The sequence below is a fragment of the Xyrauchen texanus genome, chromosome 2 (assembly GCF_025860055.1).
Source record: "Xyrauchen texanus isolate HMW12.3.18 chromosome 2, RBS_HiC_50CHRs, whole genome shotgun sequence".
NCBI lineage: Eukaryota > Metazoa > Chordata > Actinopteri > Cypriniformes > Catostomidae > Xyrauchen > Xyrauchen texanus.
This window is the reverse complement of record NC_068277.1, coordinates 20,134,504-20,150,907: the sequence shown is the minus strand read 5'-3', so window position 1 is coordinate 20,150,907 and position 16,404 is coordinate 20,134,504. Positions and strand designations below refer to the sequence as shown.

The 16,404-nt window shown below is 37.3% G+C and overlaps 1 protein-coding gene across 1 annotated transcript in view; it reads right to left on the bottom strand.

Moving 5' to 3' along the window:
* dnah2 (dynein, axonemal, heavy chain 2) overlaps positions 1 to 16,404 on the bottom strand; it is a 259,741-nt gene that overhangs the window by 224,489 nt on the left and 18,848 nt on the right. The window contains exon 8 of the mRNA XM_052139940.1: positions 8,040 to 8,197. Within this exon, the coding sequence (XP_051995900.1) occupies positions 8,040 to 8,197 (158 nt within the window). The remainder of the gene's footprint in view (positions 1 to 8,039; positions 8,198 to 16,404) is intronic.

Genomic DNA, 16,404 nt, shown 5'->3' with positions numbered 1-16,404 from the left:
TCAGTGTTGTCACATGAAAAGATATAATCAAATATTTACAAAAATGTGAGGGGTGTACTCACTTTTGTGAGATACTGTAGATATATATATATATATATATATATACAAATTCCTAAGACTCTGTTCCAATTATTAAAATGATAGTTCACCCAAAATTTTAATTCTGTCACCATTTGCTCACCTTTTTATTTAAACTAGTTTAAACTGTTGATATGTAATTCCCCCCACGCGGTAGTGACGTCACTCTGCTTACATTTAATATATAATTTACTGTCTATAAATGTAATTAATGTTAACAAATTATACATCGTTTCAAAGGTCTAAGGGTTCAACATTGATATCTGATCTCTGTTTCACGATAGCAAAGCTCCAGAAACAGTAATTTAGTTATTTGTGCCAGGAGTACAAATGAAAACATGGAATATCAAAACGAGACTTCATACCTTTGGTATGAAAAGGCGATCGCCGGATGAATCCAGTTCGCCAAACTTGGGTCAATTGTCCATGGCAAGCTTTCATTGAAAAATATCCAATAGCACTGCATCTGAGTAATATTGATATATTCTCCAGTGTTTACATGAGATCTCGCCTGAAAGAATTACCCTTCGTCATCGTTCTTCAAAAAACTATGCAATCTGAGCAGCATTCATGTTGTAAAACTGTATATGATCTTATATATTAGAGTCTCATAAACAAAATGAGCGTGTCTCCACAAAATCTATTTTTAAAAATGCGGTGTAGTTTTATTCATAATAGCCAAGCAGTGCAGTCAGATTTTGTGTCATGTTGAAAAGCGGAGCCTTAATTTTACTCTGTACACTGGCAGTGATGTTCAGAGAAAAAAGCTTGCAGGAACCTCATTTTTTGTTAGATCATTTTCACATTTTAAACATAACTTCTTTAGACTTGTGGCTTTGAGATCATTGCATTTCTGGATTGTCTTGGCACATTCATTACTGTTTTTTTTTTTTATTAAAAAAACATGTTCAGCACAAAATATATCCATTACTATAAACTTCAGCCTTTCTAACTTTAACCAATAACAACATATATTAATTCTGAAACTTGAAATAAAGCCCAAAGTGTCTTCTTTCAAAAGATACTACAACTGTGTTCATACTCCAAAGGGTCCAGTAAATACAACCATTTAAGTTCAGGTATGTCATTTTCATGGTTTGTGCTCAAAAAGGGGGGGGGTGTATCAACAGGTTAACTTCCCTTTTCTATGGAACACAAAAGAAAATGTTAGGAACTGACAGACTCAGTCACCATCCACTCTCATTTCATATTTAATCCATAGAATAAAAGTACTGTAAATGGAGACTGAGGCTGTCAGTTCCAGAGATTCTGCCTAACATCTTCCTTTGGGTTCCACGGAAGAAAGAATGTCAAGTGGTTATGGAACATGTGAAAATAATGACAGAATTTTCATTTTTGGGTAAATTATCCCATAAAGGATAAGGACTTTTTTCTTTACCTTAATAAGGGAGTAGGGGTGTGGTGGGTGGTTGTCTTTCTTCCAAATACCAACATCCTCCATAACTTTACAAAACAATACAAGAGCCAGACATGATTGTCTAATTTTGACTGTATATATATGGACATGTATTTGTTCTCGTTGGACATTTTTACACTACAAACTGATGGCGGCAAAAATAAATTCATTTATCCGTATCTTGCACAAAACAGCAGATAGGAAACTAATTAACATGTTAACGTTGAGTGTCACAAAATTAAGTTAAATAATTTTTGTAGTAATTTATCATGAAATATTTGTTTTTACTCAAACAAAACTTTACAGAAGTTAACACAAAATTAATCAATAACATTTTTTATGGTTCTTGGTTTAAGATAAATCTAGATATACCAAACACATTCTAAACTCTAAGTTTAAACTTTAATGTTCTCTGAAGAGAACATTAATTTGCTATTGTTAAAACGTGCAGCTACAGTAAGGCTGGTATGTTTTGCTTTTGCATAGGTGTATGTACAGTATATCAGTATAAGAAATCAAAATGAAGTACAGCAAATAATGCATTTTATTTCAGTAAGAGTAGCAAGAAAAAGCCAGCTGACTCTGAGACACAGGAGAATGACAGGCAGTGTGAGCTAGAGAAGGTAAACCACCTATCACACATACACATGAGTTCATTTTACATCTCTGTATGTGTACTAACTAAAGCTATCTTTACACTGCAAAGGTTGCACAGAAGATGAATCTCTTCAGGTGTATTTACACAGACTGTTTAATGCTGCTCAGATAGTAAATGGCATAAATGCATTTACACAGGAAGAACGATTGCATTAATAATGCAATTAGATTGTTTTAATTATAAAATTATGAATACAGAAATATGAAATTAATACAAATCTGAAATTATGCTTTTAAATGTTAAATTAAATTATAAAATATATGCTCTATCATGAAAACAAAAACATTTAAGGCTGCTCTGATTTTATTTACACAAAACCAAAGCAGCATTAGAACTGCCTTTGTTACTAGTGGGCTAAGGTGGGTCAGAGCAGGGATAAGTTAGTTTGGCTTTTATGCAGCAATGTGTCTTAACACAGAATTCTGACCAGGCACAGAGCAGCCTTAACTAGGCAGCATGAAGACGCTTTAATTTTTCTCACTCTCATAAAATGGAGCTTCATTAACTCTTTCCCCGCCAAACACGGAATTTTCAGGGTTTTATGAAAAAACACTTCCCCGCCAAACACGGAATTTTCCAGGTATCCGTGTTTTAGGTGGTATACGGTAAGGAAGACCCGCACGCATGTTTTGAAAGAGTACGCAACTCTTTGATCAAAGAAAAAGACTGCGATCGTCTCAAACGTGAAGAAGTGGAGTATTGAGAAGCTCAAAATATCAGACATAAACATGCCTTTTTCTCAGCTTTTTGTCTGAAATGTTGTTTTTGACAAAACCAACCTCTGTTCAAGTGGCAATAAAAAAAGAACAAATGAAGATAAAATAAAATCGTTTTTATATATTTTGATATATATAGCATCTTCATATATTCATGGAAGAAAATATTCTGCGGGCCATTAAAATTTAGCGAAAATCGTCAAAAACCCTGGCGGTGGCTGGCAACTTTTTTTTAAAAACGCTGGCGGGGAAAGAGTTAAAAAAGTTAATAGGACTTTTTTTTTTTTTTTAAAGTAAGGCAAATTAACACAAGTCTTACTTTCTCAAGCTGTTTGAAAAAGCTGGATCAAAAGTTTCACGTTGAATGGGGTAACATTTTTTAACCCAGTGTCTTATCAATGAACACTTTAGTGAACACTCATTGCAATTGCTCTTACATAGAGTTAAAATGAATGGTGACAATCCAGCAGTTTGAATGTAATGTCTTCCCAGATGTCAAGGAATAATGGCATAAAGGCATAAATATTAAAGTGTCCAGTCGATCCGCACTTCAGGATCTCGCCAGAAACAGTAGGTCATTTGGGTATTTCTTGCTTTCTGTTTTATGAATACTGAGAATTCAGACATACCCTCCATTGGCATACTATTTTTTATAAACTATATAGTAAGGAGTAGATATTCGGACATTCGGATGGAGCGAGAGTCATTCACGACCAGAACCAGTCTTTAACAAATGATTTTTTATTAAATTTGCATGTCTACAATTCTACAAAGACTTCAGCACTGCAGAGTGTTTAAAGGAGACCTATTATGACCCTTTTTACAAGATGTAATATAAGTCTCAGGTGTCCCCAGAATGTGTCTGTGAAGTTTCAGCTCATAATACCCCATGGATAATTTACTATACCATGTTATAAATGCCTCATTTTGGATGGAATCAAAAAATATTTTGTGTGTGTCTCTTTAAATGCAAATGAGCTGCTGCTTCCTGCCCCCTTTCCGGAAGAGGGTTGTGCCTTTACATGCTTCGGTTACTACAGCAACAACAAATCAGAACCTTATGACCGACAGCGTAAATACCGGAGTTCAGGCAGGGCTGGACTAGGAAGAGAAATTGGCCCAGGATTTTACATAGCAACTGGCCCAAAAGTTGATCGGGCGGTGTTCGCTGTCCTTTTCTGCATATTGCGGTGCCATTTTGTGGTCCGTTCTGAATAACACGGCGGTTCGTTTTAGCTTATAACGGCCCATTCGGCCCATTTTGCAGCCAACCCACGAGTGTATCAGTACATTCAGTTTGTTTATGAACGAGATGTCTCGACTCATTCAGAATCAAATGACAACTGGTTCAGTGAAGGAGTATATTTGTTTAGTGGGTTGAACCAATTATATACTCACAGCTAACACTCGAATGCTATTGGCTCGAGCTATAGAAATCAGGTCTTATTTATCCTGAACTGAACGAACAACATGCTTCCTCTCGTTCAGTCAGTCAGCAGATCCTCTTTCATGAACGAGATGACTGAGTGATTCGTTAATATAGTTTGCGAGCAAGTACACCATTAAATTCAGTTCGTTCATGAACAAGAGTCACATCTTATTCAGACTGAAACCATCAACTCGACTGGTTCAGTGAACGGAAATAGTCTTTTAGCAGGTGAAACAAAAGATATGGTCCTTTACAGCCCGCATTCGAATGCTATAGGCTCATGCTATAGTCAGTCTTTTTACAGGCGAGAAAAGCGACCAAAGCAGTCTCATGCTTCAAAATAGAGCTCATTGGCTTCGTAAGGGAGAGACACCAGTGAATGAGAAATATGAGTCAGTGTATGAAGGTGAACACAAACGATTCATAAACCTAAAGGATTTGTTAAAAAAAAGACTGACAAAAAAAAGACAAACGAAACATCACTAGTTTCTATGCTGCCTTGTAAGAAAATTGTTTAAACCTGGTAAGTAGTTCAGAACCAGAAGGCAAGACCTTGTTCAGAGAGGCGAAATAGCTTGTTCCTTGTGCACTGGTTGTAATTTAAAGGATGGGGTCAGCTACTCAAGTAAAATATTGGAGACACAAACATCTGTGGTGCAAAGCAAATCTTCTAATTCCATCATAACAAATTAAGCCAACTGTCATAATAATAACCAGCAGGCCCACTACACTAAAGGCCCACTTTCTCTCTCTTATGTACAGACCCAGAGATGGTAAAATATTTAAAAAATGCAGCATTTAGGTGAATACAAGACACCTTAGGGTGTAACCCACTGAGAACAATGTGTTTTGTTTGGTTGAACGTACATTATTTTTCACAAACTCTCAAGAGCCCTTTGCTGTCTGAAAAAGGCAAAACTGATTGACTGTATCATATAGGGAAGACAGAAGAAGAATGTTGTTGCTTAGCTTGCTGGGGAAATAAATGTTTCTACAACAGAATAAAGTATTCCTCCCACCAAATCTGTTACATTCCAACTTCAAAAGTCCAGCATTTGCTACAGTGTTATCATTCAACATCGCAGCATTATGAGTTATGCTATCGTTTACAGTGAAAAACTATGAAGCAGACATTACATTCTACTGCGACATGATGATGAAACACCATTGCAAAGTTTCACAGCACCAAGAGAAGCGTCAACCTAAACCTAAGTGCAATATAAAACTCCAGATGACACTGAGAGAGCTCCTTTAAATGGATTCTGCAGCCTCTGTCATTTTGCAGTAAATTGCCATCACTTTGAAGAAGAAACTCTGTCATCACACCGTAAAATGCTGTTCTTTTTGGTAGAAGGGCAGTAATCACAGCCGAGCTATGGCACCTTCATTTAGTAGTGTGGAGGTATCATTTCCATTGCGCGCAGGAGAGAAAGAGTGCAGGTACAGTATTGTGCGGAGAGGTTGAGATGGCTAGGTGAGTTAAGTGGAGCCAGGGATGGTAGAAATGAGGGACAGAGAAAACGCTTTAAAGCTGAGACACACAAAGTAAATAAAACATAGGCTTAAAGTGTTGTCTGTATTGGAAACTGTATAGAAAGAAAGACCTGAACTGAAACTGATAGCTTACTGTCTACAGCTGACTCCCGAGCTGACCAATGAGTGCAAGAAAAGCTCATGGAGTGGTAACAGCTGAGGTGTCAGTAGAAGTAGCAGCAGTTAAACTGCTGGACATTGTTGCAGCAGAAACAGTGTGTGTAACGGTGATTTTGTATTTGTGGCAGCAGAAATGTAGTAATGGTTGTGGTAATAATGCAGACATCTAGAGTAAACTGGTAAAGGAAGCAGAAGTAGTAGCAGCAATTATAATAGTCATATTAGCCTGTTTAAAATACCAGCACTGCTGTTCACCATAATATGTTGTTCTGAGGACGGCACCCAGCATGGGATGCTATTTTGCAAGTATCCACACTAGGCAGCTTAAAGGAATCGTTCAGTTTGTTGATCAAGGAACCTTTGCTGATAAAGCTAGTTAAAGGTTTACTTCAACTAAAAATGAAAATTCTCTCATCAATTACTCACCCTCATGCCAACCCAGATGTGTATGACTTTCTTTCTTCTGCAGAACACACATTTTTAGATGAATATCTCAGCTCTGTAGGTACATACAATGCAAGTGAATGGGTGCCAACATTTTGATGCTTCAATAAGCACATAAATGCAGCATAAAGTTAATCCATAAGGCTCAAGTGGTTAAATAAATATCTTCAGAAGTGATATGATAGGTATGGGTGAGAAACAGGGTCCATTTAATATTTAAGTACATTTCTGAAAGACATTATTTTCTCTGCCCAGTAGGGGGCATTGGCATGTATAATATGAATCACCAAAATCACAAGAAGAATGTGAAAGTTAAAGTGGAGATTGACTGAACAGGGAGGAGAATTTTTAGAAAATACTGACTACAGTTTTGATCTGTTTCTCACTCACAGCTATCAAATCACTTCAGAAGACATTGATTAAACCACTGTGTCATATGGATTACTTTTACACTGACCTTTGTGATTTTTGGAGCTTCAACATCATGGTACCTATTCATTTACATTGTGTGGACCTACAGAGCTGAGATATTATCTACAAATCTTCATTTGTGTTCTGCTGAAGAAAGAAATTCATACACATCTGGGATAGCATGAAGGTGAGTAAATGATGAGAGAATTTACATTTTGGGTTGAACTACCCCTTTTAACTAGCTTAATCAGTAAAGGTTCCTTGGTCAACAAACTGTCAGAAACACTATGCTGGTTGGCCAGCATTTTTTGCTGTTGAACAGCATGGCTATGCTATGAAAATTCATGCTGGACTAAGCTTGTCTTTTCAGCAAGTTATGTAGTAGTGATAGTAATGCAGACAACCATAGTAACAGTGCTAGAGGATGCAGCAATATTAGCAGTAATGATCATATAATTAGTATCAGTAGTACAGAGAAATATAGTAGGAAAATGTTAAAGTTTACAGTCATACTAACATTAATGGCACTGATTGTATTAGTAGAGGCAGTAATTAGTGTTTGACTGATGAGTTTTTAATGGCCAGTTTCAATATATAGAGAGCAGAGTGCGGCACTGCGGATGGCAGATACAATGGCGGTATTTATAATACAATTAAATGATATAAAATAAGTTATATATAAAAACTTATTTTACTCAACATTTATTCAAAATTGGAAATGACGCCTGAAATGATCACTTTTGATAATCAGCCAATTAGGAATGGTCAAATGTCCACCAATAAATCAGTCTGGTCATTATATACTGTATTGATCTATACCTAGTATTAATACAGAGAAAACTGTTTTTGTAGAAATAGTTGTATTAGTAGTCGTAGAAGTGGTGGCTATAGTAACAATACAGAGTCCACTAGTAGCAGTACTAATAATAGTACTAATAATGTTGGAAATGACAGTAGTAATGGTTGTAATAGTAGTTGTGATGGTGATGATGCTATGAAATAGTACAAAGATAGTACAGAGTTTAAGCAGAAATAATTAACTGAAGAAGTTTAATTGTATTTGAAATTAAATGACACGGTTAACTTTAGTAACTCTCAAAGTTATGGTGTGTAAATTATAGGGGTGCTGCTGTAATACAGTGGAACCACAGTGCAGTTAGAAATGGAGTGTATAAGGTACTGAGCACAATTCAGAAAGAAAGAGACAGAAACTGTGATTTAGTGCTACTGTACTTGTGATGGAGCTGGGAGGTGTGCAGGTAGAGCTCCTTCCAGGCCAGGCAGCACTGGATACAGTCCTTCAGAATCTGTTTGCTGGAGATCACGTAACCCTGGAAGATCCTGTCCAGAGAGATCTCTTTACAGCACAGATGGATGATCTCATTACTCATCTGCAAAAAGACACACAAAGCAGTGTCTTAATACCTCTGATATAAAAACAACAACAACAACAACAACAACAACAACCATACATACAGGGGAAACTGTGGTTAATTTTCCAACTAATATTTCTCAGGGTAGGTGTGTTTTTGACAGCCAAAAAGGTATTTTCCAAAAAATTTTTCCAAGGAAAAAAAGATAAAGTTCATTGAGCACATTTTGACCTTTTGTGATGTCCAAATGTGGGGCATGTTGTCACACTATAGGGAGTTAGTTGTCAAAATGGAACCTGCCATTAAACCAGTGATATTCGTCCTCATGCTTTCAAATTGCTTAAAATAAGAGAGGTGGACCTCTATAGGGAGAGATTGTAGGTAGCTGAATTTTGGAATACAATTAATTTTAATAACATTAAACTTCCCAATCATAGATAAATGTAATGAAGCACACCTGCCCACATCATTTGAAAAACGTTTTACTAAAGGGTAAAAATTAGCCAACTAAATCACACAAATAATTGCTGGGAATAAAATACCTAAATACTTAATGTCCTTTTTTGGCCACTGGGAGGTATCCGGTTGAAAAGCCGTTACAGGGCAGTATGCTGTCAGAGCCTTGGATTAGACCAATTAACTCTGTATCCTGTGAATTTATAACAGGAATGAATAATTCTGTGGTGGAAAGGCAAATATCTAGTAGGGTCGGAGACGAATAATAAAATATAATCCACGTAAAGCAAAAGCGTATGCGCCACACCTCCCACCACCACCCCTGGAAAATATCCTCCTTTCTTATCGTGGCTGCTAACGGTTACAGGCACATCAGTAGATGAAGATGTGGAACTATAGAAGATGTGGAACTATAGAGATCAAGATATAATTTTTAAAAGCATTATTAATATAAGTGACCGAGGTAAATATTTCACCACCAGCAGAGTTCACTGAGGGAATTGTATCTAGCCAGAGGCTTCCCTGCTTTGTCCCCTGACTCAAAGTATGACTGTCATGCCCTGAATAGCCAAAACTTCTCCTTTCGTGTCAAAATATTATTATATCTGTATTTCAATCAGGTCAATTCTCTGAGGCCATTAGACAACATTCTGCGCTTCAGCTCTGCCTCTATATCAAACCCCGAATATCCCCTAGAGCAAAAAATAAATAAAAATGAAAAAAGACAAACATGAGCATTAACACCGCGCACGACAGCGCCAATTGGCATCTGTCCCTCCAAACTCAAACAGTACATGTACGTCTACAAGAGCCCCCATGACAACCTTGCCGTCGGATTCCTCAAGTGATTCTATACAAATTTTGTGAGACAGAATTACACAGCAAAAGATAATCTATAAAACCTATGCCAAAAAGTAGACTAAACACAAAGAGCATGTAGCTTCAACCATAAAACTGTCCTGAAGGTGTGTTATTCTACAAAATATTCTCAATTTGGCCAGGAATACTGGTGCAAAAGCGAACGTCTGTTGATGTAAAAGTTTGTTGTATTGGGGCGGCAGTGGCTCAGTTGGTAGAGCGTGTTGGCCACTAATCGCTCCCTAGCATGCTAGTTACATGGCAGCTCTGCCGTCACTGGTGTATGAATGTATGTATGAATGGGTGAATGTGTCACAGTGTAAAGCGCTTTGAATACCGTTAAGGTTAAAAAGGCGCTATATAAGTGCAGACCATTTACCATTCCTTGAATTGATCACATTTCTCTCATCAAATTCATAAAGTCTAGGGAAAAGAAAATGCTGTGGTTCTTCCAAAAAAGCCTTCCTTTACTCCTCGCCTCACGTAACACAAGATCTTTATCGGATGATCTCAGAAATTTGGCCAGAATTGATTGGGGCCTATCTCCTTCCATGGACCGCCGAGCCGGAACCCTGTGAGCTGAATCAATTTCCAGCTTATGGCCTGTTATGTTGAGCAGACTTGGACGGAGCCCATCCAGGAATTTCACCATACTTTTACCTCAGGAATTCCGACAATACCATGTGGAATCCATGTCCACGAACTTCTCCCAGACATGTTCCAAATCCACCTTGGTTGCTAGCAGATTAGCAGATAATTTCCTATCCGTTGACTCCAGATAATTGATCCATTTCTCGACATCACCCACCCTCGTGACCACATCAGTAAACTTTGCCTCCATGGCAGTGATCAATTGATGTATCACAGCAAGATCCTCAAAGTCAGCAATGACCTTTGTCAGCATTGCCAATATATTCAGCATCTCTCGCCGCATTTCCCGCACCTCTCTGACCAAATCGACTCCCTGGCTCGTGGCCTATTCATGGGTGTCAGCTTGAGCACATAAGTGTCTTTTAATGTCTCCAGAGCCTGAGGATTTTGAATTCTCTGATATACTGTCCTGCTAGAACTGTTATGGAACAGAGTTTATCGAATCTCACCGGTTTATATCATAAAAAGTGTTAAAACTTGGTTTAACTAGTGGGACCATGACAGAGACACAGTTGTGTTTTATTTGGTAGAAAACCTCAAAAAGGTATTAAAAAATCCCCTGAAAATCAAATCTTCGGGGCAAATATTGCCCCTTAATGTCAAGTTAATTTCTGAAACTGGTTAGTGTGGTTATGATTATGTTTGGTTGTGTACACACACATACACACACTGTTTTACTCTTATCATTACGAGTTAATGATTTTTGTACAAACTATATATTTTATCCCCTAGTACACCTACCCCTAAATCTAACCCTCAGAAACCTTTTGGCATTTTTACATTTTCAAAAAACATTGTTTAGTATTTTGTTTATGCTGTTTGAATTACAGGGACACTAAGGGTGTCCTCATAAACCAAATTAATAGCATAATACCCTCATAATTACTAGTTTGTAACTTTAAAATGTCCTTGTAAACCACAAAAACAAACTGGTGCGGTTCAGGGCTTCCGTTTATATTTACTGCATAGCTGAATGTTCACTCTCATAACTGTGAAGATCTGCACATGAATATTTGATGAGAGAATGGAATTTACTGTATTAAAGCAAGCACAGACAAGTGTGTGCAGTAATGCGCTCGAAGTACAGACTTGGCTATGAATCACACAGGCTTTGATCCTGTAGAAACTCAGGCTTTTGTGTCCGGTGTCACTCACACATTTACAAAATGTCGGTGTATAAAACAAGCAAAAATTAATACAAAAATATGAAGAGAAGGTAACAAAAAGGAGAAGAAAGCTTAATTATTGGGGATGATGCATATAGAAGAGAATGTGAAATGACACACTCTCTTTCATTTCTCTGATCAGTGGTTTTATCCGACAAAAGAACACCAGACACTGCGCTGAAACCAGTGCGTGTGTAATAGACAGAGAGAGAGAAAGTAACAAAGAAAGAAAGACAGAAGCTGAACATGTGTATGTGTGTGGAAAATACAAAAAGAATAAACAATACTGTGCAAAAGTCCATAAGATGTTTTACAAAAACATTTGTCTTAAGATGGTTATTTATTTCTACAATTTTAGTGTGTCAATAGGAAATATACATTTTAGACTCCCAACCATTCCATTTGATAATTGAAAAGAATAGAAGAACAGGGAGCCTTGTAAAAGATGGCATTGCCCCCACTGAGTCCTCCACTGAACATCGAGTCAGTCTGGGATGACATTAAGAGACAGAAGCAATTGAGACAGCCTAAATAGATGGAAGAACTGTGGCAAATTCTCCAAGAAGCTTGTAACATCCTATCTACCAACAACCAAGAAAAACTGTGTCAAGGTGTACCTAGGAGAATTGGGCTGTTTTAAGGCAAAGACCAAACATTGAATTAGCTTTTTTTTATGTTTACTGGACTTTGTATGCTGTTAACTGATAAATGAAAAGTATTTATGGCATCCTCACTATGCAACATTTTTCACAAGTGCCTAAAACTTTAGCACAGTACTGTATGTCTATGAGAAAGAAAGAAAAAAAAAACGTGGAAGAGCAAAAGAAAGAAGCAAACGTATGTGTGTATGTGTGCACGCCATGCTGCAGTAATGTGTACTACACCCTGATTACAGTGCCTGGCAAATTCCATTTTAATGAAGCAGGCACAAAACAAGAGAAAATTAAATTGATATGTAAATGACTCAAATTTCTCATTTAAGCAAAAGGTTAAGAGAGCCACAGAATTTAATAGCTTATGAGTTTTTTTTTTTTTTTTTGCTTTCCTTCTTTTGAGAGAAAAAATAACCATCTGTAAATTAAGACAACACATGTACCAATGTCTGTGTCTCAAGAGATTTCTGAGGCCTTGTTCAATCAAACACTTTTTTTCCATTTCTGTCAGTGCACCTCTTGTAAATCAGCATGTAGAGGCACATCTTACCATTGGTGCAGAAAGAAAATGAGCCACGGTCATTCTTTGGGGAGCTGAAAGTAAGGTTTGGTGGATGTAAAAAGGTAAGAATAGATGACAGGCATTGAGCTTTAAAAAAAACCCAGCAGATGGTGTTTCATATCAGGCAACAGACAGAGGAAAGTAGACAGCTTGTGGAGCCACGAATCTCATGTACAAAATAGAAATAAGGAATACCGGCAACAATGACAAATTATTCTATTGAAGGCTTCATGCCCTCTTTTTTTTCTTTTGGTATTAAACAGAACAACAAACTGAAGTCAAAAGTCCATGCCCTGCAGAAAAATCTGATTGTAAAATGATATTAAACCCAATGTAGGCTCTTCAAGCTCAGAGAAATAGGACAGAGGGGAAAAAACAATTCAAAAACAAAAAAATAAATGCTGAAGCCCTGAGGGAGAGGCAAGGGAAGGTGGTCGTGAAGCACACATACAAATATACACACAAAATGCCCTCTCATTGGAAATTATTAGCTGGAAACCTCAGACTGGAAACTGATCCAGGAAAGCAAGTTCTGCTCCATCACTTTCTACGCCCTCTCTTTCTCTCCTTCCTCACTGAAAGCACAATAAAATGTTTCCCTGCTGAAATAATCAGTTTTCTCATGTTATTTTATGCAGTGGATGGGAGATATCATCTACAGCTTTCTCAACTGGTGGGTCGCAACCCAAAAGTGGGTCGCAGGTCTATTCGGACTGAGTCGCGGACAGCAGGGAAAGAACAATGCCATGGTTCTCCCATTGAAGATATTTCGGTGGCCGCCCAAGTGATTCAGGATTGCCGAGGCAGATTTTATGATAATCTCGCAATCAGCTAAAGGCTTCAAATCTGCACTTTTGCACAAGTGTAATGGAACCAGCTCGCGATCATGATCTGCTCTTCTCTCTGGTGCGTGCATGCAACAACCAGGCTTCCCTCGATATTGTGGAGTGCAGACCTCAAACCTGATGTGACCAATTTCAATTCTAGCGAGACTTTTCAAGTTTAAAGTGTTATGGAGGAAGTCAAGTTGAACCTCTCAAAGAGTAGGCAGCCCTGACATGCCAAACAGCACTGAGGAGGAAAAGAGCAACACTGTACTTTGCGCAATTTTTTTCCCCCTTTATACATAATCACCTTTACAAAATTTTTTCATGATTTTACATGAGTGACAAAAAGTTATAGTTTCATATGAAATAATCTAAAGGTAGAATCTATTAGACCTCATTTTATATCAACAGTAGCAGTTGTAGTTAAAGTTTCAAGATGTGTTTCAGCTATTATTTATTTTGTTATTATTATTACTATTACATGGTAATGAGGAGCCTTTCCTCCTGTGTAATATGTATGTTGTGTTTGAATTATATTTGAAATTAGGAAACAAACGGGATAATAATGGGCTCATAAAAGTAAATATGCTCTTCAATTTGTTGATGTCATCAACAAACATAATGGCACTTGATGAATGTCCTTGTACTTGAAAACCATGAAAAAACTATGCAACATAAAAGGAAATGCGACCAAGGAAACATTAAATACCGGTTAAGTTTTTACTAGGGTGGGTCGCCATTTCATTTCCAATGTAAAATCTGGGTCCTGAAGCAAAACCAGGTGAGAACCACTGCTCTAAAGTATATGAGCAAAACCTTAGTCTTAAAAGGAGTGCAATATAAGGGCCCATTTCACGTTCATTAAACAAGCCACTACTAACACGCTACTGTGCACAGCCTCTTCAATAAAGAGTGCAGGTTGAACTTATGGACCATTTATACTATATGCATATGGATGTTGATAGAATTCACTGTAAAGCTCTGATTTGAGAACAGTTTCCTCAATTTCTTCTAAAATGTTGCATTTTGAATTTGGTTAGGGTAAGTTGAGATCCCTTCAGTCCTATATGAGCATATAGGCTAAATCTGTGACTCAGGTTGAAAGATCCAAGTCAGCGAGTATTAATAGAGCTTAGCGGGCAATTTATAATCACAATACATTCATGCCATTGTGGAACTGCCATGAGAGAAAAGGCAACATTATTTCAAAGAATAACAATCAAAATCATAAAATATCCACAGAGAGATCTTTTATCAGTGGCTAGAATCTTTCACTCAGGATAAAAAAAATTCAAATTTCCACCAGGATTTTAAGGGAAAAAATGTATGTAAAGTGGAAAAGGTTATTTTTTCCTTGCAGATGAAAACTTCTAACTTCCCTTGAAGAGCAGTGTTTGTAGCACAAGCACTCACATAGCACAACAGAACTTTTTACATCAGATAGTCAATGTAGTTGACAGGGTAAAAACAAGGTTCAGAGAGCTCGCTTGACTGAACTGCAGGCATTTGACCATGGTAAGAGTACGAAGAAGTGGTGTGGCAAGGTACATTTCCAACAGACTTGTGCTGCCTTCAAGGGGACCTGGGAAGCTCCTATTGTGCCTCAGAGTAGAGGTCTGCATGGACCTTAAAATGAAACCTGAACTGTACCCGAGACCGAGTGGCCCGACCCTACCTGGCCCTAATGATACCATCAGATTTTAAGCCTGAACCTGACCCGAATATCACTTACTATCTAATTTCTTCTCATAGCAAGTACTGTTGCAATAGGCTGTACTTTATGTAAGCATATAGGCAACATATACTCACCTAAAGGATTATTAGGAACACCTGTTCAATTTCTCATTAATGCAATTATCTAATCAACCTCTTTAATCTTCAAAAAGGATGCAAAAGTATAATTCAGAAGACTAATTAATTATTGTATGGAACTCATGCCTTGTTCTGAAGGCATACAATAAGGTTTGGTGAGAAACAAACCGAAATTGAATGCATTATTTAGTGAAAATCTTCATCAACTGTTGCTCTCCTGTGTGATTTCATGAGCAACAGAATACACAGCCTTCGCTTACGAGATAGGACGTTCAAGTGAAAACTAATTTGTGACCCCAAAACTTTTGTGACCCATTTTAATTCTGAGATTCTTCTACTTTAAAGCACTATATTGAGGAAGTCGAACCACTCGAACTGATGAAGTAAAGAGAGACAACAGTGTGCAAATACATCAACATCGATTACAAGTTGTTTAAAATACACCTCATCATCCAAACGAAAATGTTTTACTGAAGTAACACTAACTGGTAATTGGTATAAATGCATATTAAATCGATTAGGGTGAATATATAAGACTACTATCTTGACCCAAACCCATAGGACTTGAAAAAAGATTAACAAATTTTTCTATTTTTTAAAAAGTTGCAATGAAAGTGAATGGTGACTAAGTTTAATCTACCAAAATCTCCTTTGTACTCCATGAAATTATTAACTGTGAAAGTTGTAGTTAAAGTAATGTGGAGCCATCCATGGTCTGACCTGTGCTTACGGCCTTGTTATTACAAATGCCACTGTTAAAAAAAAATGGAAGAACAATGGTAAGCTTTCATATAGGAAAGTATCATTTAGAATGGTTAAAGGTGTTAAAATCTGTACTTCCATGTAAAAAGTTTTCCTCCTGTTTTTTCCTACTCCTGGTCTAACTGGTAATGTTTGCCTTCAGATATTCTGAGAGATGACTCAAATCATTAGGCTTGTGTCCTGCAGAACTCATCATTCTTGCTCAAATAAAATGTCCAAAACAAATGCATGCTGTTTCGGTCTCCTGTTTGTTTTGTTACTTTTTATGGTACAGGGGATTTTGGCAAGTGAAAATGCTGACTTTGTGAAAGTGACTTTGGAATACTAGCCACAGTGGCCAGTAAGCCAAAAAGTTAATGTCAAGCCCTGGTAGCAACAGAACACAACGTAGCTGCATACAAACCAGAGAACAGAAATTACAAAACATGTCTGAAGAGTGTGAAGTTGAAGAGTACAAGCATTTCTGTGCCCAGCCTTA